This window comes from Mustelus asterias, chromosome 11, assembly GCF_964213995.1.
Source record: "Mustelus asterias chromosome 11, sMusAst1.hap1.1, whole genome shotgun sequence".
NCBI lineage: Eukaryota > Metazoa > Chordata > Chondrichthyes > Carcharhiniformes > Triakidae > Mustelus > Mustelus asterias.
In genome coordinates, this window is record NC_135811.1 from 44,658,964 (window position 1) to 44,685,946 (window position 26,983).

The 26,983-nt window shown below is 41.3% G+C and overlaps 1 protein-coding gene across 1 annotated transcript in view; it reads right to left on the minus strand.

Moving 5' to 3' along the window:
* The window catches only part of LOC144500237 (protein CC2D2B-like), a 190,400-nt gene that overhangs the window by 56,157 nt on the left and 107,260 nt on the right, over positions 1–26,983 (minus strand). The window contains exons 19-22 of the mRNA XM_078222914.1: positions 18,042–18,134; positions 16,606–16,691; positions 11,122–11,289; positions 3,109–3,205 (exon numbers count right to left, since the gene is read on the minus strand). Of these exons, the coding sequence (XP_078079040.1) occupies positions 3,109–3,205; positions 11,122–11,289; positions 16,606–16,691; positions 18,042–18,134 (444 nt within the window). The remainder of the gene's footprint in view (positions 1–3,108; positions 3,206–11,121; positions 11,290–16,605; positions 16,692–18,041; positions 18,135–26,983) is intronic.

Sequence of the window (26,983 nt, forward strand, 5' to 3'; positions counted from 1 at the left end):
AAAGGGAATGATTCAAGGGTAAGTCATGGGAGGGAAGATTGACCACATGGAATGCGATGTGGGAAGTCAGGGAAACTTCCAGTGTCCATGATGACCACTGTATCTCTAGCTGCAGCTTCTCAAAGTCCACATTTCAGATCTGGAGCAGTGGCTGGAATAACCGTGGAGCATCCACAAGCATCTTCATGGATAGCATGTACAGTGAGGTGGCCACACCGTAGATAAAGAGTGCACAGGCAGAAAGGGACAATACAACTAAAATTTAATTTATTGATGGTTCACCCAAACTAGATTAAACAAAAATAACATTGATAAAATGTAGGTACAAGAGAATGAAATCAAGGTTAACCAAAACAAAAATTCTATTCAATGGTCATCAGTCACAGAAACCATAAATAAAGTGAGTGTATACAGAAAAACTACCATCAATAGTTTCCTGGCAAAGTTTCTGATCAGCCAAACTTCTAAAGAGGCCAGCAGTAGCTTTAAAGATTCTGGCAAACTACTTTCCATATGCACACATTCCCACATTTTAGCACTACACTCTGCATTGTTGGCATGTCATGCAGTCAATGAAATATGGCAAGAAACAAATACCAAGCAGGCAGCAGTTATCTGAAAGTTGCATGCTTCAAGATGGACATAATGTGGCCAATGGCCAGGTCCTATTATATGGTTCTCTTATTGAACTGTACCAATATTTGCCCTTAATCAAGTAAGGCTATGTACAATCTATCAGGTTGCAATCATCTTTAATGGGTTAGCCTTGCTTATCTGATTGCTGATTGGTTGGCAAGTGAACTCTGATTGTTTAACATGTTGGCATGGAGAATGCACCAAAGTGGTTATAATTATAGAATGTTTATGGCACAGGAAGAGGCCACATGGTCCATTGTGTCTACAATGGTTGAATAATGAGCCACCCAGCTTCATCCCATTTTGTAGCATTTGATCTGTAGCCCTGCAGGTGACCGAACTTGAGGTGAATGTCCCGACACCTTTTAAATGAGTTGAGGGTTTCTGCCTCTACTACCCTTTAGGCATTGAATTCCAGACCCCCACAAACCTCTGGTGAAAAACATTTTCTCATCTCCCTTTGAATCTTTCTACCAATGTTACGACCTCAGCTGATGTTACTGCTGGATAGTAAGGTCCCAGAATGGAACATTGGCTCAATAGCCCATAACTTTTATTTTTTATTTAGAGGCAAGGATGAACAGTCACAGGACTGCCAATTAGCTTCTAGTAAAAGCATTTATTAAACATGAAAAGATTGACTGTAATACAATAGTCCTTTACTCTACCTATATCTTCACAGATAACACAAGTTACAAAATGTATCTTATTATTCTCAGTATGTACACAGTCCATGTAAACCAAAAGGCAAATTGTGGTCAAACACACCACACTCTGAAACCAAATGGCAGACGTCACCCAATACAACTCCAGTGGATTTTTCATCAAATTCCCCTAGATATTAATCATACTGTGAGCCAACTGGTCTCACTGGAACTCTGATTTCAATACAAGTGTTTCTAAACTCCCCTCTCGAAAAATCATGCCTTGGAATCTTCTTCCAACCAACACTTCCTCTTGGATGCCTTACCAAGGATTCACTTCCAGGATTTCAAACTCTTCCTTCAGCATTCTACTGCCTTGGATTGCCACGTGCATTCAAGTTTCCAAACAATCTCTAAGGTAACCAGACATGCCAAAGAACACTAATGTTTCACAAACTGTATTATTTCACAGGATGTCACCAAACCTTTGATTTACTGGAGAGGTTTGGCTTCTTCACTAGCTGACTTTAAATCTAGTTTTTGAGTTGTCTGTTTAACTCAGAGCACTTCCTCTGATTTTCACTTGAATTCTCCTGAACAGTACCATGTTCAACCTCTTGTTTTTCGTTCCTTTGACTTAACTGTCTTCCTGAAACATACTTTTTGTCCTAACTCCCTGGTTTTTGGACCTTTTTCTTTCTTTTGGGCTGTTTGTTTTTTGCAGCTTCCTGGTCCTTTTCAGCTTGGTCCAGCTTAAAACAAAATTTAAAAGTTCTTTCTAACCCAGGGTGGCCCGTGGTTGTTAAACAACAGTCTAGGGCAAAATTTTCCAGTCCTTCCCGCAGGTGCAATATTCCGGTCTCTCCAAAGGCGACCACACCCCCCTGCCACACCCCCACACCCCATTGTGGGTTTTCTAGCAGTGGAACTGGAAAGCCACGCAAAATTCCATAGGCATCGGGAGGACAAGAAGATCCCACTGGCAGCCAATGGCGAGCAAAGTCCACCCCCAGAAAACATGCCATGGGAGGTGGGGGGAGGGGGGGTCTGGAAAATCCCACTCCTAGGTTAATAATGCCTTGACTAATCAGAGTCCACTCGCCAACCAATCACCACCCTTTTCTCATGCAACATAGATTTGTTTTTCCCTTTGAAATTTGGTATTCTTGTGATTGTCCTAATGAATTCAGGATGAAAAGCTTCAAAACCATTCTCTGAAATTGCTTGCAGCTGGGATTCTCTGGTCCTGCTGCAGTGAATGGGGTTTTGGTTAAGAGCCAAATTCTCCGTTCCAGTTGGCAGCCATGGCAGGACAAACGAAACCAGAGAATCCTGCCCTCTGTCATTTTTATCAGCAACACGCAAATTCTGAACTACCAAGAGACTAATTGATATTATTACTTGATGTCTTACTTGCATTCCTGCATTGCAACTCTTGAGCTCCTCCATTGTATTATTCAGTGCTTTGTGCAACTGGAGGACAGAAGGCCTCAGTCACCCCCACCAGAAAATGCAGATTTCCTGCACCTAATATGTATGATTGGCAAAGGTGAAGCATCACATTATCAACCTCAATCTTTTTAAAGAATATCACAAAAAAGAGCAATTCTATTGAGTCGGCATTTTAAGATTGCTTCAGGATGTTCTAAGATAGTAAAAGGCACTATATGTGGTGATGTAAAATATACAACGTAAAAAGCATTGTATAATTTTATTATTTTATTAATCCCATTAATATTTGTTAATGGTATTAACTTTTTTTTATTTAGATGTAATTTTAAAAGGAAACTAAAGTTGTAACACTTGACTGAGAGCAAATTTTTTATACCTGATTAAAAGGATCCTCTTCACCTTCAGATTTCCTGAAATGTACATTGCTGGTCATACCAGGTGTAGGGGACAGTAGAGTATGCAATTGATGTGGCCTAAGAATGAAATAATTCCACAATATATACTGATTTTTTTGTCTAAAATTTTACACGTTCAGCAACAGAACATACAAAACAACTTACAACAACATTTGTTTCATTTACATTCTAATAACATGTCTCAGGATGTATATAAGCTGAGCTAACTGCAATTGCACAAAACAAATATCTTCCAGTTAAAGTAACTAATCTATTTTGTGAATATTTATCTCAGTGACAAACAGCTGAGTTTTCAGAGTTCAGAAGGCTCTGTGGATATTTAAAAATGGTGGGTGGGGACCCGGATGCAAAGACTTCAATTTTCAAAATCAAATTATTTCCAGTAGAGGGTAGGGGTGGGGGTTACAGAAACCCAATCTCAGCAGGGCCACTTGGACATAGTGCTGGGTTCAAACAGAGCCCATTTGGCCTTTACCCACAATGCAGCAGTCCAGAATTGATGGAGTAAATGATCTTGCGGGATATCTTTAATGTATAAAGTTTTTTATATCACCTGCTCTTTCAAAATGAAAAAAGCCAACAGTAAGAGTTTCAAAAAATAACACTGCTGGTTAACTTTGATTGATGGGCCATCTAATGTAGGTTAGAAAGAAATCTGTTCATGCATTTTTAATAGAGGTCTTGCTAATGGCATAAAACATGAAAGAGATCATAAACTGTTTAATGGTTTTGAAGCTTTTCATCCTGAATTCATCAGGACAATTATGCTCTATTTATTTAAAATGGACCTTACTAGACCAAAGACATGGCTGCTGTAGGTCACATGATTTGCAAGTTGGCCACAGTTTTGGAAACTTTGTACAGTAATTACAGGACAAAGTTCAATCCACCCGCTTGTGGAATCGCACACATATTAGTGTGTGGACCCTTACAATCAATGAAACAAATGTGTGTGGGCTAGGTTGACTGGCCATGCCAAATTGCCCCTTAGTGTCAGGGGGACCAGCATGGTAAATGCATGGGGTTACAGAAATAGGGCCTGGGTGGAATTGTTGTCGGTGCAGGCTCGATGGGCTGAATAGCCTCCTTCAGCACTGTAGGGATTCTATGATTCTAAGGGAACAGCAGGTGTTCTGTCTCTCGAGCCTCGACTGATAAATTGAGAGAGAAAGAGCCATTGAAACTTGTTATACCTGCAGAGGCACGAATAGCCACCATCCATCTCCTCAGGTGAACAAAGGATTTTGATCAGAGGCAAGAAATTGGTTGATAACCTGGAACTGACTCACTAATGGGTAATATTACTAAGTTCCTTTGGTCTTTGGAAAGTTTTAATGTTACATTTTTGGACTCCCAAGGCAGTCTGCTGTTAACATCCTGCCTGTTAACACCAAAGCTGGACTCCAGGCTCACAACAAAGTCTGTCTCAAATCTAAACCTCCTTGAAGTTTGGTTGTCTGGAAGATTCCTGCCATTGCTGTTAAAGTGGACCAAGTGTCTGTATAGCAACTTTATCTTGCTGCACCATCACCAACTTGGAAGAAATTTTGCTTTCCTGCTTTCAGCCAACCAAACCCACCTGAACTTTAATTCCTGCACGAAGGAATCCTCACTGGACTCTGGCATTCATGTGAATTAATATCCATATCTTCAGGATTTTTTTAGCATCAAGTTATTCCTAGTTGTAAAACTCTTTTCTTTCCTACCTCCTTCTGCTCTGCTTGTGACTGCGTGTATAAAATTGTGATGACCAACCCCCAACTGTCAGATTAACTGTCAGGTTTTGAAAGCTGATGTGAAAATTACAATTGACAGAGGTCCTTCCATGTTTAATGCATACGAATGTCAGAGTTGGCATGAATATATTTATGGTGTTGTTACCAATTTTAATGATTGTGCAAATTAAAAATACAACTTATGCCTCCTGCTACTGACTTCTTTCACTGATTTTATCTTTATGAATTATTTGAAGCCTTTGAAGGTTGTTTGCTGGGATACTATTAGACCTGCTGCATTTAAACAGATAAAATTAGTGGAGAAGGAAATGAGCAACAGCTGAGATTGCGGGACAAGACTGGATCTACATTGGAGCAGCATCATCTGGCAGCAGTAGGGAATTTCAGCCAGTGGATGAGAAGCAAAATCTCTTTCCCCAAAGTGTAGTTCCTTTCTTACTGGCCTCACCTGCCTCTACCCTCAGTCACTCCAGGATCAGTTGGTACTCTGATGATTTATCTCCTCTTATGCCTCTTGCTGGCTCTTCATGGGATGCAGATGCTCAAACCTTAAGGACGTCAACTCTTGTCATCATCTACTCGACTGCAGAGCGTTGTGTACCAGTATAATGCCACTCATCCCACACCAGTCTTGTAGATACCCAGCTCCACACAACCAATGCATATCATCTCAAATCAACTCAACTCCACTGGCTCCCAGTCCTGAGAAACATCTTGCCCCCTCACATAAGGAGGGAGATTGCAACTAGAAAGCTCCTAGAGAAGGTTTACATCAACCCAAGCTTACTGCTGCACAGTGACCTTAACAATCCACCTGCTGTTTGCCTCCTATCACACCAGCCGGTATGGCTAAGACCACCGTATCAAGGAATAAGAGCAGAGGGTCTATGGCAACAGGAATGGAACCAACACGCTACCACTAAAAACCTCTTCCTGATCCCAGATCCCACAGCCCGCTTACCTGACTTCAACCTGCCACACCAACACTGGACACTCCTCAACCGTTTCTGCGCTGGCCAAATGCGCAGCACGATTTGTGCAGCAAATCGGCACAAGTGGGACCTTGTAGGAAACTTGGACTGCAGCTGTGGTGGACCCAATCAGTGACTCACATCCTTGAATACCGCCCCCAGACAAAATTCAGCAGAAGGCTGAGAGAGCTCCATTTAGCCACTGTAGAAGCTATTGCCTGGTTTAGTGATTAATGCATACTTTAAAAAAAGAGCCAGGATTTTCTGGTCTAGCTGTGGTGGTACACAAAGGTTTATTGACTTTTGGCAGGAGTGAAAGATCCCAGCGACAGGGAAGGCTGGAAAAACCTGACCTTAATTTGAAAGCACAAGTAGTATTTCTGTCATCTGTCTCCAATCCCGACTGTTCCGAGGCTTCTTGACCACTCTTTGGTTGTGGGAAATAGTTTATTTTGTTCAAATTTGCCAAATGAAAATTACTCAGTAAATATAAATAACAGTAGCTCTTTTAAGCAGCCAATCCGCCACCTTCTTCTCTTCCTTTAAAATCCATTTAAAACCCTCTTTGGCCAAATTGCTGGTGCTTTAGTTCTGCCAATTTTTGTCTCATTCTACTTCAATGAGAAACATTAGAATGTTTGACAGCATTAATTTTTTTTTATTTGTTCAAGGAATGTATGCATCACTGGCTCAGCCTGCCCATTCCTAACTGCCCTTCTGAAGGTGAGCTCCTTGAATCGCTCCAGTCCATATATTGTAGGTACACCTATGCTGCTGTTTGGGAAGAAGTTCCATGATTTTGAATCAGCAACAGTGAAGGAATAACAATATAATTCCAAATCAGGATGGTGTGTGGCTTGGAAAGGAACTTGCAATTGGTGGTCTTCCCAGGCAACTTCTGTCCTTGCCCTAGGTAGTAGAGGTCACATCTTTGAAAGGTGCTGATGAAAGAGGCTTGGTGAGTTCCTGCAGTGCATCTTGTAGATGGTATGCACCGCTGCTACTTAGCATCAGTCGTGGATGAGGTACCAATCAAGGAGCAAGAGAGGTTCTGCTTTGTCCTGGGTGGTGTTGAGCTTGTTGAGTGTGTTTTGAAGCTGTTCTCATCCAGTGCTGAGTAACTTGGATCTTGTAGATGGTGGACAGCCCTTGAGAAGTAAATTCAAAGCCTCTGACCTGCTCTTGTAGCCACATTTTTCATATGGTTACTTCAGTTCAGTTTCTGGTCAATGGCAACCCCCAATATGTTGATAACGGGGGATTCAGTGATGCCATTGAATGTTACTTAAATGCAAGTATATTTTTGGGATTTTGTCCTAATTTAGGAGAAAAACGTCCGCACAACTTTGCCTTGAGTTGAAACCTATCTGCTGGATTTAAGAAGCCCTTTGTGAGTGCATCAAGAGTTGGGGAAACAAGCTTTTTTTAAACCACATCAGATATGTCCAAAAGATCAGTGAAGATGGGTAGGAAATCTAGGCCAATATCTCAACTTGGAAAACGAAAACCTGAGTTCTCACTCTTGAATCCATAATTTTCTTCTCAAGTTCTCTGCCTGAAGGCTATGGTTGTCCAAAAAAGGTAGCGCGAGGAGGCAGGTCCCAAATCCATCGCAGGCAGAACAGGGACTGAATTGCATGGTGTTGGCACCAATCTGATCCAAACTAGCTGTCCCGTTAACTGAGCCAATTCTCCCAAGAGTCCAAGGTTCTACAGCAACATACGCTTTTATATGAATGTTATACCCTGGAGCTATGCATAATTATGGTAGATGGTTCCATTTCTTTCCAATGCATGGCTGACCAGGAATCTCTCTTGCTCCTTCTGCCTGCCACACATTGGAAGGATTTACAAGTTGATGCTCAAACTTGTTTGACCATGTTATTAATGCATTTTCTTTGGTTATCGAGTCTTGAAATCAGACTTGAACTCATAGCTTCTGGGTCAAGGAAGAGACATTACCCACTTTCCATAAGACCTGTTCCACTGTGCCATAAGGTCCTACATGGGAAACTATATGGGCAAGGTAAGAGCCCATGGGATCTAAGAAAATTTGGAAAATTGGATCCAGAAATGGCTAAGTGGCAAGAAACAAAGGGAGATGGTTGAGAGGTGTTTTCCAGATTAGAAAACTATGTCCATTGGGGTCCCTTAGGGATCAGTGTTGTGGTCCATGCTGTTTGTGATTTACATAAATGATTTGGACTTGAATGTTGGAGGGTTGATCAGTAAATTCGCAGATGACATGAAAATCGGTAGGGTGGTAAATAGTGGGGAGGATGACCTTAGATTAGAGGAGGATATAAATGGGCTAGTTAGATGGGCTGATCAGCGGCAAATGGAATTCAATTCGATAAGCATGAGGTAATGCACTTGAGCAGGACAAATAAGGCAAGGGAATAAATGGTGAACAACAGGACCTTGGGAAGCAGCGAGAATCAGTGGGATCTTGGTTTGCATATACATTGGTCCCTTAAGGTAGAAGGACAGGTGGATAAAGTGGTTAAGGAGGTATATGGTGTACTTGCCTTTATTAGCCAAGGCATAGAGTTTAAGAGCAAGGAGGTTATGCTAGAACTATATAAAACATTGGTTAGGTCACAGCTAGAGTATTGTGTGCAGTTCTGGAATCCACATTATAGATGGGATGTGATAGCATTGGAAAGGGTGCAGAGGAGATCTACCAGGATATTGCCCGGGCTGGAGAATTTTAGTTATGAAAAGAGATTGGATAGACCAGGGTTCTTTTCCTTGGAGCAGAGGAGACGGAGAAGGGACATGGTTGAGATGTATAAAATTATGAGGGTCATTGATAGAGTAGACAGGAAGAAACTTTTCCCCTTGGTGGAGGGATCAATGACTAGGTTGACAAAGTTTTAAGGTAAGGGACAGGAGGTTTAGATGGGATGTAAGGAAAAACTTTTTCATGCAAAGGGCGGTGGAAGTCTGGAACTCACTGCCTGAAAGGTTGGTGGAGGCAGAGATTCTCACAACATTTAAGAAGTATTTAGATGTGCACTTGCAATGCCAAGGCATGCAAGGCTCTGGACCAAGTTTGGTGGTTTGTCTTTGACTGGCACAGACACAATGGGCTGAAGGGCCTTTTTCTGTGCTATAGATCTCTATGACCTCTACTGAGCAATAATATTCAAGTGTAATGCTCATTATGGTCAACACTCTTCCACACTCACTCTCAAGATGCATTCATGGAATGATTTCTTTGGTGTGGTAGGAACTGCATTTTTTAGAAATGGGAAAAAATTACAAATTTGAATTTAGTGATAAGCACATGGGATAATATATTACTGAGCAACACAATACACCAGTACATGGACTAGCATGAAGAATTACTTCCTATAAACCTTAGAGATATTTGGTGTACTTTTTTTTATTCATCCATGGAATTTAGCATTCCTGGCAAGGCACTTATTGCCCATTCTGACTTAACAGCCTCCGGGTGCTCCGGTTTCCTCCCACAGTCCAAAGATGCGCGGGTTAGGTTAATTGGCCATGCTAAAATTGCCCCTTAGTGTCCTGGGATGCGTAGGTTAGAGGGATTAGTGGGTAAAATATATGGGGGTAGGGCCTGGGTGGGATTGTGGTCGGTGCAGACTCGATGGGCCGAATGGCCTCTTTCTGTACTGTAGGGTTTCTAAAAAAAAAAACAGCCCTTGAGAAGGTGGAGCTGACTTCTTGAACAACTGCAGTCTGTGTGGGTAAACAGATCCTCGGTGCTGTTAGGTACGGAGTTCCAGGAATTTGACTTAATGACGATGAAGGCCTTTGTTGAAGCCAGTGTCTAAGTCAATGCTGGATAGTCTGTATCTTAAGCACTATTGTAGCAGTTTGATATAATTGGATGGTTTACTGGGCCATTTCAGAGGGTAATTGTCAATCTGGAATCACATGTTGACCAGTGTGACATTAGTGTACCTTTAAGAATTTTTTAAAAAACATGATTTCTGCAGCTCTCACAGCTTCAGTGGTTTCTTAGCTCACAGTTTCAGTGATGTCATTGTTGCCTGTTTGACTGGAAATGTCCTTTTATTGCTACTTAAGTGGCTTAAAAGGGGTTGTTTGTGTTTACTCTGGGATTAGTTTTACAATCCTGCACTGTTAGGAGGACGGTCATGTGTTTTTGGACAGTTTTTATTTTCATTTTCGGTTTGGAGCTGCAGGTTTGAGTTTTAGTTTTAGAAAGGACAGCAAGCTAAAAAGAAGTGTTTTCCCTCTCTCCCTGTTTGAAAATTTTGTTGGTTAGCAGAAAACAAGATCTTGTTTTCCTGAAGGGTGAAAATCTGCTGTTGTTGGGGCCTGGACCAGAGTCTCTCTGGTGTTTTGTGAAGCTGTCTTGTCTTCAAACTGTTCGGAGTGAATCCAGAGAACTGCAGACTTCAGCCAAAGGACCCAATTTCCAGTATCACATGAGCAGTAGACTTTGCTGTATTGAACCTGTTTAAAGGGTTTTGTCTAAGGATAGGGTTTTGGTTTGACTGGAACACATTTTTGTAAAGGGTTATACATTATAGTGGTTGTTTTATTTTTTGTTTGTAATTGATAAAAGTTCTTGCTAATTTTCTTTCTGTACAAGGCGGCACGGTAGCACAGTGGTTAGCACTGCTGCTTCACAGCTCCAGGGTCCCGGGTTCGATTTCTGGCTCGGGTCACTGTCTGTGTGGAGTTTGCACATTCTCCTCGTGTCTGCGTGGGTTTCCTCCGGGTGCTCCGGTTTCCTCCCACAGTCCAAAGATGTGCGGGTTAGGTTGATTGGCCAGGTTAAAAAAAAAAAAAATTGCCCCTTAGAGTCCTGAGATGCATAGGTTAGAGGGATTAGCAGGTAAAATATGTGGGGGTAGGGCCTGGGTGGGATTGTGGTCGGTGCAGACTCGATGGGCCGAATGGCCTCCTTCTGCACTGTAGGGATTCTATGATTCTATGAAGGTAACTATATTCTTAAATAAATTTCGTTTGATAAAAGCTTCCTAGTGGGTCTTTCTAATCACACCTGAGGTGGAATATATCATGCTTATCCTAGCCAAATTCAAGATGCAAAACTTATGATTCATGTGGGCTTCATAAAACACTTTGGAGTTTCTAACCTGAACCATAACACCAGAATGTGTAAGGACGACAGATTTCTTTACACAAAAGGCACAAGTAAACTAGACTTTCTTATGACAATCATTCTTGATGCTAGCTTTTTATTCAAGTTTATTTGATTAATCAAATTTAAATACCTGAGCTTCTGTGGTGGGATACTTCTTACCTGGTAATACATTTCCTCACTGGAATGTTATATGCTCCTATAACGTTAATAAGCAGCTTGATGCCTCCATCAGACAAGGTCTGTGCGGGTATTTTTTTTCTCTCTTTACGCAGTGGTTTCAATGCTTTTCGAGGTGCAATCATGCTTATCACAGCAAGACTTATTTGGCTTTGACACAAAAAAAACATGGCAATAAGTTTAGGCATTTGGTGTTGATAGCATTCAGTTCCAACAAGTAAAAGTGTATACAGTACAATTTTATTTTAATCTTTAGCTTTTAGTTTACAATAGAAATAATTAGTGGAACTCATTTTTAGTGAATTTAGACATAACAATATAATTCACCACAATATCTTGACAATACATGGTGAGGATCATAGAATCATAGAACCCCTACAGTACAGAACGAGGCCATTCGGCCCTTCGTGTCTGCACCGACCACAATCCCACCCAAGCCCTATTCCCATAATCCCACACATTTACCCTGCTAATCCCCCTGACACTAGGTCAATTTAGCTTGGCCAATCCACCTAACCCGCACATCTTTGAACTATGGGAGGAAACCGGAGCACCCGAAGGCAACTCATGCAGACACGGAGAAAAAGTGCAAACTCCACACAGACAGTGATCAAGCCTGAATTCAACTTGGGTCCCTGGCGCTGTGAGGCAGCAGTGCTAATCACTGTGCCACCCCAGAAGAGAAGGGGATGAAAAATTGTTGAGGATGGAAAATTGGTTATGGATGTGGTTTGTTGCATTCCAACCTCCTGCAGTGACCTCCCAATTGCCACTCTGTGGGTCCAGGTTCATTCAAATTATATGTAAAAAGCATATCAAAACAAAATGCAAATGAGAACATGATGTCCTCCGATCCATGTTTTGAACACAAATTTATACCAGAGTGTTGCCACATTATATAAATGAAAGTAAATGTTAAACAAAGGAGTGGATGGAGCAATGACTTTTAAAAGGCAATACTGAATCTTGGACATAAGGCCAAGGGCCGGGAATGTTCTAAAAGGGCCATGGATTTTTAGCTTCTCTCATTCCCCCAAATAAATCTTGATTTTTCACCTGATTTAATGCTTGCATTAGACACATAAAATTAGCACATTGTGCAAATTAAACTTGCTGGAGAAATTAGCAATATTAAATTATTTTTTAAGAATTTTATAAACCCTTTATACACTATTTGTATACAGTATTGGTCTCCTTATTTAAGGAAGTATGTAAATACAGAGAAGGTTTAACTAGACTAATACCTGAAATGGGCAGATTATCTTATGGGGAAAGACTGGATAGGTTAGACTTGTATATGTTGGTGTTTCGAAGAGGAAGAGGCAACTTAATTAAAACATATTGGCCAGAATCTTACCTTCGTTCACTTCAGCAGAATTTTCCTATCCTGATGCAGGAAACGGAGATTTGGCTGGCCACCAAATTCTCAGACTTTGCTACAGTGGGAATGTGGCATGAATGGCAGGTAAGATCGTGCCCACAGAATCCTGAGGATACTTGACAGAGTAAATGTGAAATGGATGTTTCCTCTTGTGGGAGAATCACTGTTTAAAAATGTGTTGCCCATTTAAGATGGGAATGAGGAGTTTTTTTTAATCTCAAAGGGTTGAGAGTCTTTGGAACTCTTCTTCAAAAGGCGGTGGAAGCAGAACCCTTGAATATTTTTAAGGCAGAGGTAAATAGATTCTTGGTAAGCAAGGCAGTGAAAAGTTATCAGTAGTAGGCAGGAATGTAGAGTTAAGGTTACAATCAGCAGCTATGATCTTATTGAATGGCGGAGAAGGCTCAAAGGGCCGAGTGGCTTATTCCGGCTCCTAATTTGTATGTTTGTATGCTTGTACTTATGCCTATTTCATTAATGTAAATTTCTTAATTGAACATACAAGAATGTGAAATTAATGAGTGTGGCATCTTTAATTTTTAGAAGTTAAACTCTTAAGTGCTTTATCTGATAACTACATGTTAACTACATGATAACTAGATGATAAGATATAGAACACTGGCCTAGAAATGGCCTGGAAGGGCTTTGACAAAGGGTCATTTGGACTCGAAACATCAGCTCTTTTCTCTCCTTACAGATGCTGCCAGACCTGCTGAGATTTTCCAGCATTTTCTCTTTTGGTTAGAAATTCAATTACACCATGGCTGTTTCTATGTTTGAAATAGACATCAAGCATCCAACATGGCAGATGGGGTGTATTTGCTCATTACATGTGGGAAGTGCACTGCCCACTGCTGGTGAAGGCAGGAAATGAGACATCCAGGGTATTTGCATAAACAAATACAGGTGTAACACCTGATTGAGACACTCTTTGGAAAATTGGAAAAATGGATATCCCTGAATACTACTTTCAGGAAAACATGTTTCACTTGTGGCCTAATAACTGAGCCTAAAAGGGAACTTTGCAGGCTATCAAAAATATATTTCTTAATTCCTTGAATAAATGTGGAGCTGGGAGGTACAAGAGTGCTCCCCCTGCCTCCATATTAATATCCATATCGACACATCCATATTAAAACCCAGCATTGCTGTTAGGCAATGTTTACTATCCTCCCAGTCACTTCCCTCGCTCGCATGGTCATACTCCTCCCATCAGGTCACTTCTCCCTTCCCTCCCGATTGTTTCATCCCGTTTTCTAGGGTCTGAGGACCACTGTCAGGAATGCAGTGACCCAAAATTCAAATCAGGTTTACCAGACACAGGTGGGGATTGCCCATTTGATAACTGCAGCTTTTCAGCACCGCATAAATGAGGTCCAAGGCCCAAAATGGGGGGGAGGGGGGCTTGCAATTGCCAGCTAAGTCAAAGGGATCATTCCTTGCTCTTATTGGAAGCCGCAAGTAAACATGAATCAATTCTTAAGCCATTAACTTAAATAAATTAGGCTAAAATTATTTAACTTTTTGTTTCACAATTTAGTAAATGTAGTAAATAGCTCACCTTATGGTACTAATTTCTTCACATTCAACAACCATATCTGGTAATGTATAAGGGTGCTTGACCCTCAAAATTCTTTTCAACACAGAAGCCTTCACCTTTCAAATAACATCATATAGTTATTTATAAAACTGTTATTTTAGAACTATTTCCTTAAATGTGAAAAGCAATTTAAGTATCTCCAAATACTACTTTCAGGGTTAACTAAAAGTTCATAAGCCTTTAGATTTTGTTCAAATTGTTCACTCACGTTCAAAACTAAAGGATAACATTCCAGTAAACATTCAGTGCATACATTGCTAATATTTTCTCCTTAATCCTTTACTACTATGAATTCAGGTTAAGAGTAATAATTTCAGAATTTATATATTATAAAATAAATTAGTATCATTTGATGGTATTCATCTATTTTCATATTTACCTGAATTGAGAAGATGCAACTATCAGAAAACTCTGGAAGAGGACTAAATAGCAGAGACCTGATAGAAGTCTTTCAAATTATAAACTTGGCCAAACTGATTCCACTGGTAAAGAAGTGGGTACAAATATAAGATAGCCAGTAACAGATCAAATAAAGAACTTGGAGGAATCTCTAGCCACAAAGAAGGTGAGAATTTGGAACTCCCTGCCCCATGCAGTGAAGAGCGTTGATGCATTGTCGTGAGAGAGGAGAAGGTTTATGTGCAGTTTCAACCAGTTAGACAGCAAGAACTGTTTCTATGCTGTAGATCCCAAACAATGGATAAGACTAGCGTTAAGGCCTCTTATATAACTAGTCAATTACTTCTAACTCTTTTCCAGCAGTTTCAAAGGTATTAGATACCAGAAATCAGAATTGTGAAAATTGAAAAGACTTAAAATTGAATCTGGATGTCAGGGAGTATCCGGAAATATATTTGGGTAATGTAGTTATCATAGTTCGGTAGCTTCTACTGTGTACAAGTTGTGAGTTGTGGTTGTGAGTCTTGCAACAGTGTTAAGGGTGAGTCTTGCAACAGCATTAAGAGTGAGGTAAGGTAAAATATATGGATTGAAGGATAGAGATTGTTAGGTGAGATGAGGTAAAGTGAATTGAGCATTGGTCTGTTTTTCCAACCAGTAACTGGTCTTCATGTCTCCTCCAGGTAATGTCATCTGAGATCTGGTCAGCGTAGGAGGCAGGCCCAGTTTGCGCAAGGACTGTGGCAGGAACCCATTTCTCCTCTTAAGATGCAAATCCAAGCAAAGACTCCCTTTCCCTGATGGAAAACTTTGTGTTTTGCGTGGCTTTCACACCATTCCACTTGTGCTTGCTTTTGTTGTCACACAATCTTCTTGGTTTTAGAAGATCAGATGCAGAATGCAGCTGCCTTTTCATTATGAGTAATGCAGGAAAGCATTTGGCGATAGTATGTGTGGTGCTCTGATAGACCAGAAAGAATATGTTGAAGCTTTGGATAAGTTGGAAAGCTTTTACTAAAATGAACTTTATTAAACAACACAGTTTTACAATAACAAATAAATTAGCTTAACATTTAACATTTGAACAATGCTTAAACATTACAAGATACAATTCTTAACTACTAACCTATCCTATGAGTTCCAATTCAAGCAATATTCCTCTTACAGACTTAAAACCCCTCTTCAAAATCAGTTAGCAAACACAGGCTTATATGCTTGTACTCAGGTTGCCAGTCCTAGAGATCTCAGAGCACTTCCAGAGAGAGAAAGACAGAGAGAGATGTCTTACTACTTTCGGAACAAGGTAAGAACCGACTGTTTTAAAATAAAAGATAAACTGTGTATCTTTACAGCAAGCTTAGATTCTCCCATTAGCACATGATTCTGTCTCAGTCAATTAATCTAATCAAAACTCTATTCGGACCCCAAGGGAAACCTAAGTAAACACAAAATGCATTAACTCTGTTTAGACAAACACACCTTTAGCTAGTTATTAGCCTGCATTCTCAGCATAGAGCTGCATGTTTTTTTTTCAGACAAATCAGCACCTTGTGAAACAGAACTGAATTTTAAACATACCACTAACAAGAAATGTGATATAAATATATATATATCTTAAAGTCACAGTATCATCACATTTGTATGAATCATTCTGCTAAACCATTAATGGCAGTGAGATAGGGCATGGATGTAATGTCTCGAATGCCATTTTAGAACATAGAATCCCTAGTGCAAAAGGAGGCCATTCGGCCTATTGAGCCTGCACTGACAACAATCCCACCCAGGCCCTATCTCCGTAAGCCCATGTATTTACCCTGCTAATCCACCTAAAGGGCAATTTGGCATGGTCAATCAACCTAACCCGTATGTCTTTGGAGTGTGGGAGGAAACCGGAGCACCCAGAAGAAACCCACGCAGACACAGGGAGAATGTGCAAACTCCACAGATAGTCACCCGAGGCTGGAATTGAGCCTGGGTCCCTGGTGCTGTGAGGCAGCAGTGCTATCCGCTATGCCACCACGCTGCCCATTTTCTGAAGGAAGTTATCAAATTCCTGTGAGACAACTTGAGGTCCATTGTCGCTCACCGCTGTTTCGGAAATCCAAAGTGACTAAACACTTCTCCCAGCTTCTCAATGGTCTTCTCAGATGAGGTAGATGTCATCACAGCAAACTGTAAAGGTAAAGCAGGATCAAAATGCATAAGAGCTTCAAACTTAATTAATGCTTGCATGAAGGCGTTATTGCATTGGCCTGGCTACTTCCACATCTTTTTCCTGCACAAGAGGTGATATAAAGGTTTCAGAATTGTTTCCAAGTTTGAGACAAATCTTCCATAATAATTTAACAATCCCATGAAGGAGCATAACGGACTTATAGTCTGAGATGAAGGCATACTATGATGCCTTAACCTTAGAAGATTTCCGAAAGTCAGTGGCGTCAATTACATGTCCCAGGTATTCAATGGAGGTTTGGATGAATCCACACTTATCTTTATGGATTCTCAGACCATAGTCTTCTAATCTCTGGAGAGTAGCATCCAAGATTCAAAGGTGTTCTACTTCATCTCTTCCAATGACTAGGATGTCGTCCAGATAGCACTGGACTCTACTCAGTCCATTCAGGGTCTGATCCATTGGCCTTTGAAACAAAGCAGGAGCATACGTGATACCAAATGGCAATCTCTGGTACTGGAACAAGCCTTTGTGTGTGACGATTGTTAGAAGTTCTTATCACTTCACGCCTTTAGAATATCTTTGGTAAAATTGCAACCAGGATATAGGAACATTGTCACCAATCGAAAGACATGGTTAATTATTAGTTTACAAACATCATGTTTTTAATTAACAAAACAATGATTTTATCACAAGGAGAAGAGTATCATTTTTATCATAATTATCTTTTTATTTGAAAGTTTTATTGTAAACAATTAAATACTTCATTTATGGACCTTCACATTTGGTGCAGCCAATGGAGGCAATGAGAATTAGGCAATTTTTTTGAGCACATATGCAGGTGATTGCCATGCGTTGGATGCTTGTCACTTAAACTGTCGATTGGAGAATGGCCTATTTTGCTGGGGACATCTTAAATGGATTTGGCATAGGGATTTCGTATATCGAGAGCTCCTGTTTTCTTAACCAAGTATCTTAGTGAAGCCCAGGAAACCAAGCAAGATGAAGCACACTACCATCTAACTTAGCATGTGAATCCTACTGATTCAGGGCGCAGGTGAAGGAAACGGATTCCTGAAGAAGATGGTAATTTCTTAAAAATTGGATTGGCCTCCTTACATAGGCAGTAATGGAATAGGATCCCAGGAGCAGGGGAGGGGATGGCTCACCCTCTCTCTCAAACAAGAGGTAGTTGCCAGACTTTCCTGCAGGCATCACATATTGATATCAGCATTCATCAGCAGAATTGTCAGGGTTGTAATCCATAGATTATTGGCACCTTATTTTTATCATTCTGTTCGAACGTAATGATCTGGGAGGAAAGGTATGTTTTGTCTGCACTTTACTACCTTTTCTAGATATTTACGTGCCATCATTCTCTGTTCTGTCAGTGAATCTTCACCCGTAATTATAAAAACATCATCCCTCTGGCCTTCAAATTCCTACAAAAATACGAAAAACACTATATTGCTCAGTGAAATTTACAATTTTCTATAAAATAAATATCAAAATCTGTTCAACCTATATAACTAATAGACTTGAATAATATAACATTATGCAAATAAACCATAATTTAAATAAACATGTCAATAAGAATTTTCCCTTCTGTTCCTTCTGATAAATGTGTGAAATGTGCAGAAATTAGTTATGCCAGATTTCCACCCATTTAATATCCATTGTTTTTGTAATGATTCTTTGCTGGAAGAATTCAAAACCTATGCCACTGCTTCGTTCACTCCCTATGATGCTGTATTTTCTTCTGCTTCAATTATTTATCCAATCTTCTGTTAAAATGCAATAGTCTGCCTCAATTTGCCTGTGAGAATGCATGACATGCAGATGCAAGATTCATGTTCTCAAATTTTAAATTAATAATCCTTTGTTATAGACTCTCAACCAAAGGAAATATCAAAATCCATCATCATTTTTAAAACTATAAAATTTCCTCAGTCCTTTTGGCTCCAGTGGAACTAGTCATAGTTTTTCAAGTAACTCACCTAACAAATGTTTTTCATCCCTGGCATCTCCCTGGTAAATCAATGCTGTAAATGCTCTGTGAATTCCTCTATTAGGGCTCACACAAATGCACACAATGGGGGCAATTACTCTAGCTTGTGCACTGCTTGAGTAGCACAGTGGGCCAGGAGGCATCAGCAGGAGGCCTGTAGCAGGACTCGCAACCGGATGATCACGTGCCTCCCAGGCCATTTCTTTTTATGTAATCAGCCTCACGCTGATTTCCAGCACAAGGCTGATTACAACAAGGAAATTCACATTTCCATATCATTAGTGACTCTGGAATGGCATTCTCTGGGCTCGCTAATGTCTCCCACCCCTCTGGGAGGGGTTCTTACCAGTGGGGATTAAAGCTGGTCCCCATCATCAGGGACTAGGCATGATCACCCCATGGTGGGGACAGAGGCCACGGAGGCCCCCTCAGGAGGTCGAGGTCAAGGGCGATGCCAGTATCAGCCTGGCACCCTGGCACTACCCACCGGACAGTGCCAAGAGGGCGGGGCCTCTGGGAGGTGGAGTCTACTGGGGCAGGGGTGATCGGTGGTGGTGGGAGATCCGCTGCGTACTCTGTATTGGGAGTTGGTGGGGCTAGGAGGGAGGGGGCGATCAGGGCTGGCCATGCCGGGGGAGGGAGGGTTGCGGGGGTGGATCAGGGCTGAACATGGGATGGTGGGGGGGGGGGGGGAAATCGGGGCTGAACGTGGTGGGGGGGGATTGGAGCTGGCCATTAATCGGGGGGTGTGGGGCAGTGCGCATGCACAAATCTCCCCACTGACAGATCAGCACATGCGCACTGGCCCACTCAGCTCACTGGTGCCAGTCTCTTGAGCAGGGTTAGGCCCCGCCCCCTCCCCCCACCAGAGTGAATATCGTGAGGGACTCTGTGCTGCAGAGAGTCCCAGAGATTCATTAAACTAAGTTCACCCAAAAAACAGACAGGAAAATCTCCCGTCGGGCACTCAGCTTTTTTGGGAGAATCGCTCTCAACATTTAACTGTGGTTGAATGAAGCATTGACATGCTTTATAAAAAGTGATTTTATGAATTTACTGATCAGAAACCACTGACTGGATTTTAAAAAGACTTATGCCACATTCCAGCTTCTAAGATAGCTGAAAACTTACTCACTATACATAATGAATTCCAAAGCCATTAAGTGGAGCCAACTGTCTAGAAACCCCACAGAGACAATTAGCTTGAAGGAGTACAAATGGAATCAACTCCTAATCTACTCATAGAATGTCTCAAGAATCACCTGGGTGGGGATGATGCATTAGATGTAACCAGTGCAGTCAATGAACTCTGCCAGAGAAAGAATACCATCCCAGTCATAATCGAAACATGACGAAACCATCCACCTGGAACACACCTAGACTAGTTCCTCTGGCTCCATGCGGGGCAATGGGCAATAAGATTCCGTCACCAGAACCATTCCATCACAATCTCTTGCGCTCCAGTCTAGATGGAGTCCTGTTTTTGGAAGTTGTCCTTAAATGTACTTTGCTAGATCTTTAGCCAGCCCTGTCATCTTCTTCCATCTGGTGATGTCCATTTGACTGCCACTCTGGCAGATGTACGTCCAGCAGGCAAAATACATGAGCTGCCAGCCTCAATTGTCTCCTTGTCACGATGTCTCACAGGTGCCTCTGACCAGTCCTCTATAGCATTTCTTAATTTTTCATGCTGCCTCTCCATGTGATGCCCAGGGTTTCACATGGGGAGTACTGATGAAAGAAGCCCAATCTGTGTTGTATTCCATGTGTCGCAAGCATCGGTTGCAATTGGTCCAACAATATTCACATATAGAGTAGAATTCAATGCTCGACATGCATGCTCGGCAGTAGAACTTGAAGCGGCTGCGAATCCTGATCCCATCCAAGTCCAATTTAAAAAATCACGGCATTACACTAATCACAGCGACATTGGGTAAACAGCTTGCAACACAGTGAACGCAGTGCCAATGGCAGCCAGCCGTGAACTTTAAAAGCAGTGTTATTAGGTCACAGATGAATCTATGGCTGCAGAATGGCGACTGCAGGAAGCCAGGAAGGCAGGAGGGGAGCTCTGGCGGCCAGCGCTCCCCTTGTTTCCTTGATGATTGCCTTAGAGCCCTGGTTGAGGTTGTTATTGAAAGGAAGGACATTTTGATGCCAAGGAATTGAAAGAGGAGGCCAATCTCTGTAACCAAGGAGGTCTGGACAGAGGTGGCAGTGGAGGTCAGCAGCCATGACCTGGTCTGGTGAACCTGAATCCAGTGCCGGAAAAGGTTCAATTACTTTCTGTGCTTGGCACGGTTGAGTTCTGAGTGGACATTGTGCAGGATGGAGCACTGGGAGGGGGGCCCATCCATTGTGATGACTATGCACGTAGGTTTCAGTAAGTCTCCAAACACACACATGCTGGTGCGTCTTAAGGCTAGAAAGATTAATCTTTGGTCCATTGTCATAGAGTCATTGACAAGACAGAGTACAGGAATGAGATAGAGATTCTGGTGAACTGGTGCGACGACAATAATCTCTCCCTCAATGTCAACAAAACAAAGGAAATATTCATCGACTTCAGGAAGTGTAATGGAGAACATGCCCCTGTCTACATCAATGGGGATGAAGTAAAAATGGTCGAGAGCTTCAAGTTTTTAGATGTCCAGATTACCAATAACCTATCCTGGTGCCCCATGCCGAGTTAAGAAACTATAGTTAAGAAAGCCCATCAACGCCTCTACTTTCTCAGAAGACTAAAGTAATTTGGCAGGTCCACCACGACTCTCACCAACTTTTACAGATGCACCATAGAAAGCATTCTTTCTGGTTGTATCACAGCTTGGTATGGCTTCTGCTCTGCCCAAGACCGCAAGAAACTACAAAGGGTCATGAATGAAGCCCAATCCATCATGCAAACCAACCTCCCATCCACTGACTCTGTCTATACTTCCTGCTGCCTCGGAAAAGCAGCCAGCGTAATTAAGGACCGCACACACCCGGGACATACTCTCTTCCACCTTCTTCTTACTGCTATCAGACTTTTGAATGGGCCTACCTCACACTAAGTTGGTCTTTCTCTACACCCTAGCTATGACTATAACACTACATTCTGTGCTCTCTCCTTTCCTTCTCTATGAACGGTATGCTTTGTCTATATAGTGCACAAGAAACAATACTTTTCACTGTATACTAATACATGTGACAATAATAAATCAAATCAAAATCATAGTCATAAAGGTTTACAGCACAGCCCATCATGTTTGTGATGGTCATCAAACACCTATGTATTCTAATTCCATTTTCCAGCACTCGGTCTGTAGCCTTGTATGTTATGGTATTTCAAATGCTCATCCAAATACTTCTTAAACGTTGTGAGAGTTCTCATCTATACCACCCTTTCAGACATTGAGTTCCAGATTGCCACTGGGTGAAAATACTTTTCCTCAAATCCCCTCTAAATCTCCTACTCTTTATCTTAAATCTATGCCCCTGGTAATTGACTCCTCTAAGGGGTAAGGTTTTTTCCTATCTACCCTATCTATATCCCGTCTCTGGCGGCACGGTGGTAGAGTGGTTAGCTCTGCTGCCTCACAGTGCCAGGGACCCGGATTCAATTCACGTCATGGGTCACAGTCTGTGCGGAATCTGCACGTTCTCCCATGCCTGTGTGGGTTTTCTCCAGGTGCTCCAGTTTCCTCCCACAGTCTGGAAGACATGCTGGTTAGGTGCATTGGTCGTGCTAAATTCTCCCTCAGTCTACCCAAACAGGCGCCGGAGTGTGGCGACTAGGGGATTTTCACAGTAATTTCATTGCAGTGTTAATGTAAGCCTACTTGTGACACTAATAAATAAACTTAAAACTCATAATTTTGTACACCTCAATGAGGTTCTCTCCTCAGCCTTCTCTGCTCTAAGGAAAGCAACCCCAGGCTATCCAGCCTCTCTTCATAGCTGAAATGCTCCAAACCGGGCAACATCTGGTAAATCTCATCTTCAGCCTTCCTGGTGCAATCATACCCTTCCTATAGCGTGGTGACCAAAACTGCACAGAGTACACTAACTCTGGCCGAATAAACATTTTGTAAAGCTCTATCATAACCTCCCTGCACTTATGTTCTGTATCTCAGGTAATAATGACAAGTATCTCATATGCTTTCGTAACCATCTCATAGAATCCCTACAGTACAGAAGGAGGCCAGTCTGCCTATTGAGTCTACACCGACTGTCCAGAACATCTTACCTAGGCCCAACCACTTGCTTTATCCCAGTAACCCTATGCACTTACCACGGCCAATCCACCTAACCTACACATCTATGGACTCATCTATTTGTCTTGCTGCCAGCAGGGATCTTTGGACATGCACCCCACGGTCTCTCTGATCCTCTCTACTGCCTAACACCCTACTGTTCATTGTGTATTCGCTTGTCTTGTTAATCGTCCCAAAATGCATCATATCACACTTTTATGAAGTGATCAATGGGTCAGGTGTCCAAAGGGGTGGTAACATCCTGAACCCTCTTGGGGATGTTCTAAGCTGGGGGGAGGTGCATGGTATGGCACTGGAGGTAAAGGTTTCAGCACTCAATGGAGCTCCACAGTTACTTGTAGGAGAAAAGTAGCCACAATAATCATGGGTGTTAGGACTTCAGATGTTAATAAGGTTACAGTGAAGTTGAGATGAAAACAAAATAACAAACAAGTAACAGGATTAGCAGGCATCTAGAGGAATACAGAGATGCAATTTTCCCAGTAACAAGATTAGCAGGCATCCAGAGAAATTAGGATGCAAACTGTTGTATGAGAAACATTGTTTACCAGAAATCAGTGGGGCTATACAAATGATAAACTTCTAATGGGAAGGAATTTGAAAGCTAGACAGCCAAATCCATAAGGTGGCCTATCAAAGTGGTTAAACTGTGTAACTGTTAACACCCTCATTGGGGAAGCAGGCTAGTTTTCCATCCAACAGCCAGAAAGGCCAAAATCATCAGAGAGACCAGTTCCAACTATGCTCGGAGCTACGGAAGACTGTTGTATTTAACTTTTAGAACCATGACAGACTGCTGCTATTCTCCTGTAAAAGACGCAGTTTTGTACCTTCGCTGAATCAGGACAACACATTTTCCTGGGCTTAGTAATCCAAGTTGTATTACCATAGCACCATGAAACATAGGGGCAGAATTAGGCCACTCGGCCCATCAAATCTGCTCCACCATTCAATCATGGTTGATATTTTTCTCATCCCCATTCTCCTGCCTTTTCCCCATAACTCCTGATCCCCTTATAATCAAAAACCTATCTGTCTCTGTCTTAAAGACACTCAATGACCTGGCCTCCACAGTCTTCTGCAGCAAAGAGTTCCATAGATTCACCACTCTCTGGCTGAAGAAATTCCTCCTCATCTCAGTTTTAAAGGATCACTCCTTTAGCCTGAGGTTGTGCCCTCTGGTTCTAGTTTTTCCTACTAGTGGAAACATCCTCTCCATGTCCACTCTATCCAGGCCTTATCATATCCTATAAGTTCCAATAAAATATCCCCTCATCCTTTTAAACTCCAATGAGTACAGACCCAGAGTCCTCAACCATTCCTCATACGACAAGTTCTTCATTCCAGAGATCATTCTTGTGAACCTCCTCTGGACCTTTTCCAAGGCCAGCACATCCTTCCTTAGATACGAGGCCCAAAACTGCTCACAATACTCCAAATGGGGTCTGACCAGAGCCTTATACCTCAGATGTATTGTGTGGTAACTATGAGCTGATTTGACTAAGAGATACAAAATTGGATGTTGTTTAGGAAAAGGAGTGTCTTCGTGAGTTCAAAGATCATGGGTATAGTTTGGGAACAAAGCAATTTCAGATAAACTGGGATGTTTAGTTATGAAAATACTTCAATGTCATAGTGTATATTAGTCTTTCTGTTGTGTGTTTTTCTTTTACTTTAATAAATACTTTATTAATTTTTTACCCAATGATTGGACTGTTTCCTCACTGGGACGTGCATTGTTCCTCATATTATTCCAAACAAATATACACCACTAAGAACCATTGTTTCAAGTTATCCTGCAGGATTTTGAGACACTCTGGCAGGTAACATCAGAAGGATACATAACAAGAGCTGGGAGCTCATTCAGGATTTTAAAAAGCATAATTCCATTTTGAGTTAAGGGAATTTGTGGTTTTTTAAATGTAACCAGAGTGAGGAACATATGGAACCAAGTGAGAGCATCTTATTTAAAATAAGGACCCTGCAGAGATTATTCTTGCTCTAGTCCAAGTTCACTTGCAAGTAGACAATATAAATTTAACAAATTTGAAAAGTGTACCTAAAGCTTAATTGATAAAATTGGCAGACAGGGGCTAAGAAAGCGGAGGTAATTAAAAGCATAGCAAGACATTTAAATGTACGAGCGGTGTCAGATAGACCCAGTATTTCAAGAAGTGGGGAAATTGAATTCACAAAGTGAAATAGAAATGAAGATATTAGAAATACAAGAAAAAGAGAGGGAACAAGAAGAGAGAAAGAAAGCTTTCTAAACAGAATGGGAAGAAAGAGAGAAAAAGAGAGGTTTGGAAATGCAGATGGAAGAAAAAGGATAGAGAGAACATCAAATTAGAATGCAGCAAATTGCAGTAGGCAGAAAAGAGCTGGATGAGGACAAAAGTAGTTCTAGACATGAACCGAGTGGGGAGATACTTAGATTTGTACAGCACTCCCAAAATTTGATGAAAGGGACACCGAGGCATTTTTTTTACACCTTTGAGAAAATAGCTAAACAGATGAAATGGCTGCAAAATATTTGAACACTGCTCTTGCAGAGTAAACTTGTAGGTAGGTCTAGTGAAGTCTATGCATCTTTGTCAGAGGAAAGGTTTGCAGAATATGAGACAGTGAAGAGAGCTACACTGAATGCTTATGAGCTAGTAGCAGAGGTTTACAGACAAAAGTTTTAAAATATAAGAAACAGTCTGAACAGACTTGTATTGAATTTGAAAGGGTTAAACAAAGTAATCTTGATAGCTGAGCGAAAGCATTAAAAATAGACTAAATCTATGTGGCCCCTAGAGAATTAATTCTGTTAGAAGAATTTAAAGACTTGTTACCTACAATGATAAGGACTAGTGGAGGAAGAACAAAGAGTTAAAACTGCACGACATGCAGCGGAGCTTGCTGACGACTATGAGTTGGTACATAGGTCAAAGCCTTTCTTTCAATTGTCATTTAAGTCTGAGAAAGATAGAAACTGAGAAGGTGCGAGAAAGGATGGTCAAGCAAGAGAGAGATTGGTTGAAAATTCCAAGGAGACTTCACCTCAAAATAAAAATGGTAGTGCTGAGGGAATAAGAGATATGAGGAAAGTTAGATACTTTCATTGTAATAAACTGGGCCACACCAAGTCAGTATGCTGAATATTAAACAGAAAGACAGTTGGAGTTATAAATCTTAAGAAAGAAAATATGAAATCACAGAGAACAGGAGAAGAAGGCAGGATTTGTGCACAGAGGAGAAAAGAAACAATAGAATGCAAATATGTGCAGAAATGTAACAGGGGCAGAGTGACCAGCAGGTGGCTGAGAAATAGAAGGATTTTGAGTGCAATGGTAAAATATTAGTGGACAGACTAGAATGGGGAAAATATTAACATTTTAAGAGACACAAGCGTGACTCAATCCCTAATGTTGTGGGCTAAAGATTTTTGTTGTGCAGAAGGGATATTGAAGGAAATGGTTCCGGTCAGCAATATTCACGGCGAAACAAGAAAAATTCCTTTGGTAAAAATAAACTTAAGGAGTAGCTTGAAGATGGGAGATGGGGTTGTAGGAATGGTAGAAACATTGCCCAACAAAGGGATTAAATTAATTCTAAGGAATAAAATAGCAGGATCAACAGATTGTAGCAATGGCTACTGTGGTTGAACAGCCAATAGAAAATCCAGCTAAAGAGAAATTGCAAACACACCGTCCTGTGGTTTTTCTGATTGTGTGATGAGGTCACAGGCTCACAAGATAAGACAAAACAGGAAAGAGTTGCAAGCACAGAATGAGACAAGTGAAATCAGGTTGTCCGATATGATCTTTAGAAAGCTGAATATGTGTGTTTAATTCAAAGAGACTGATAGAATTACAGCAGGGGTGATTCCAAATTAAAACAAAGCTATCAAACAGCTTACTCAGCATTTGGAAGCTCAGTGTATCCCTGAATACTAATGATAAAATGGCAACCACCGCATGTTAATAGAGATGAGGAGAAGAATGAGGTCTTGATAATAATGAAACAGGGAGGAGAAGAAGAA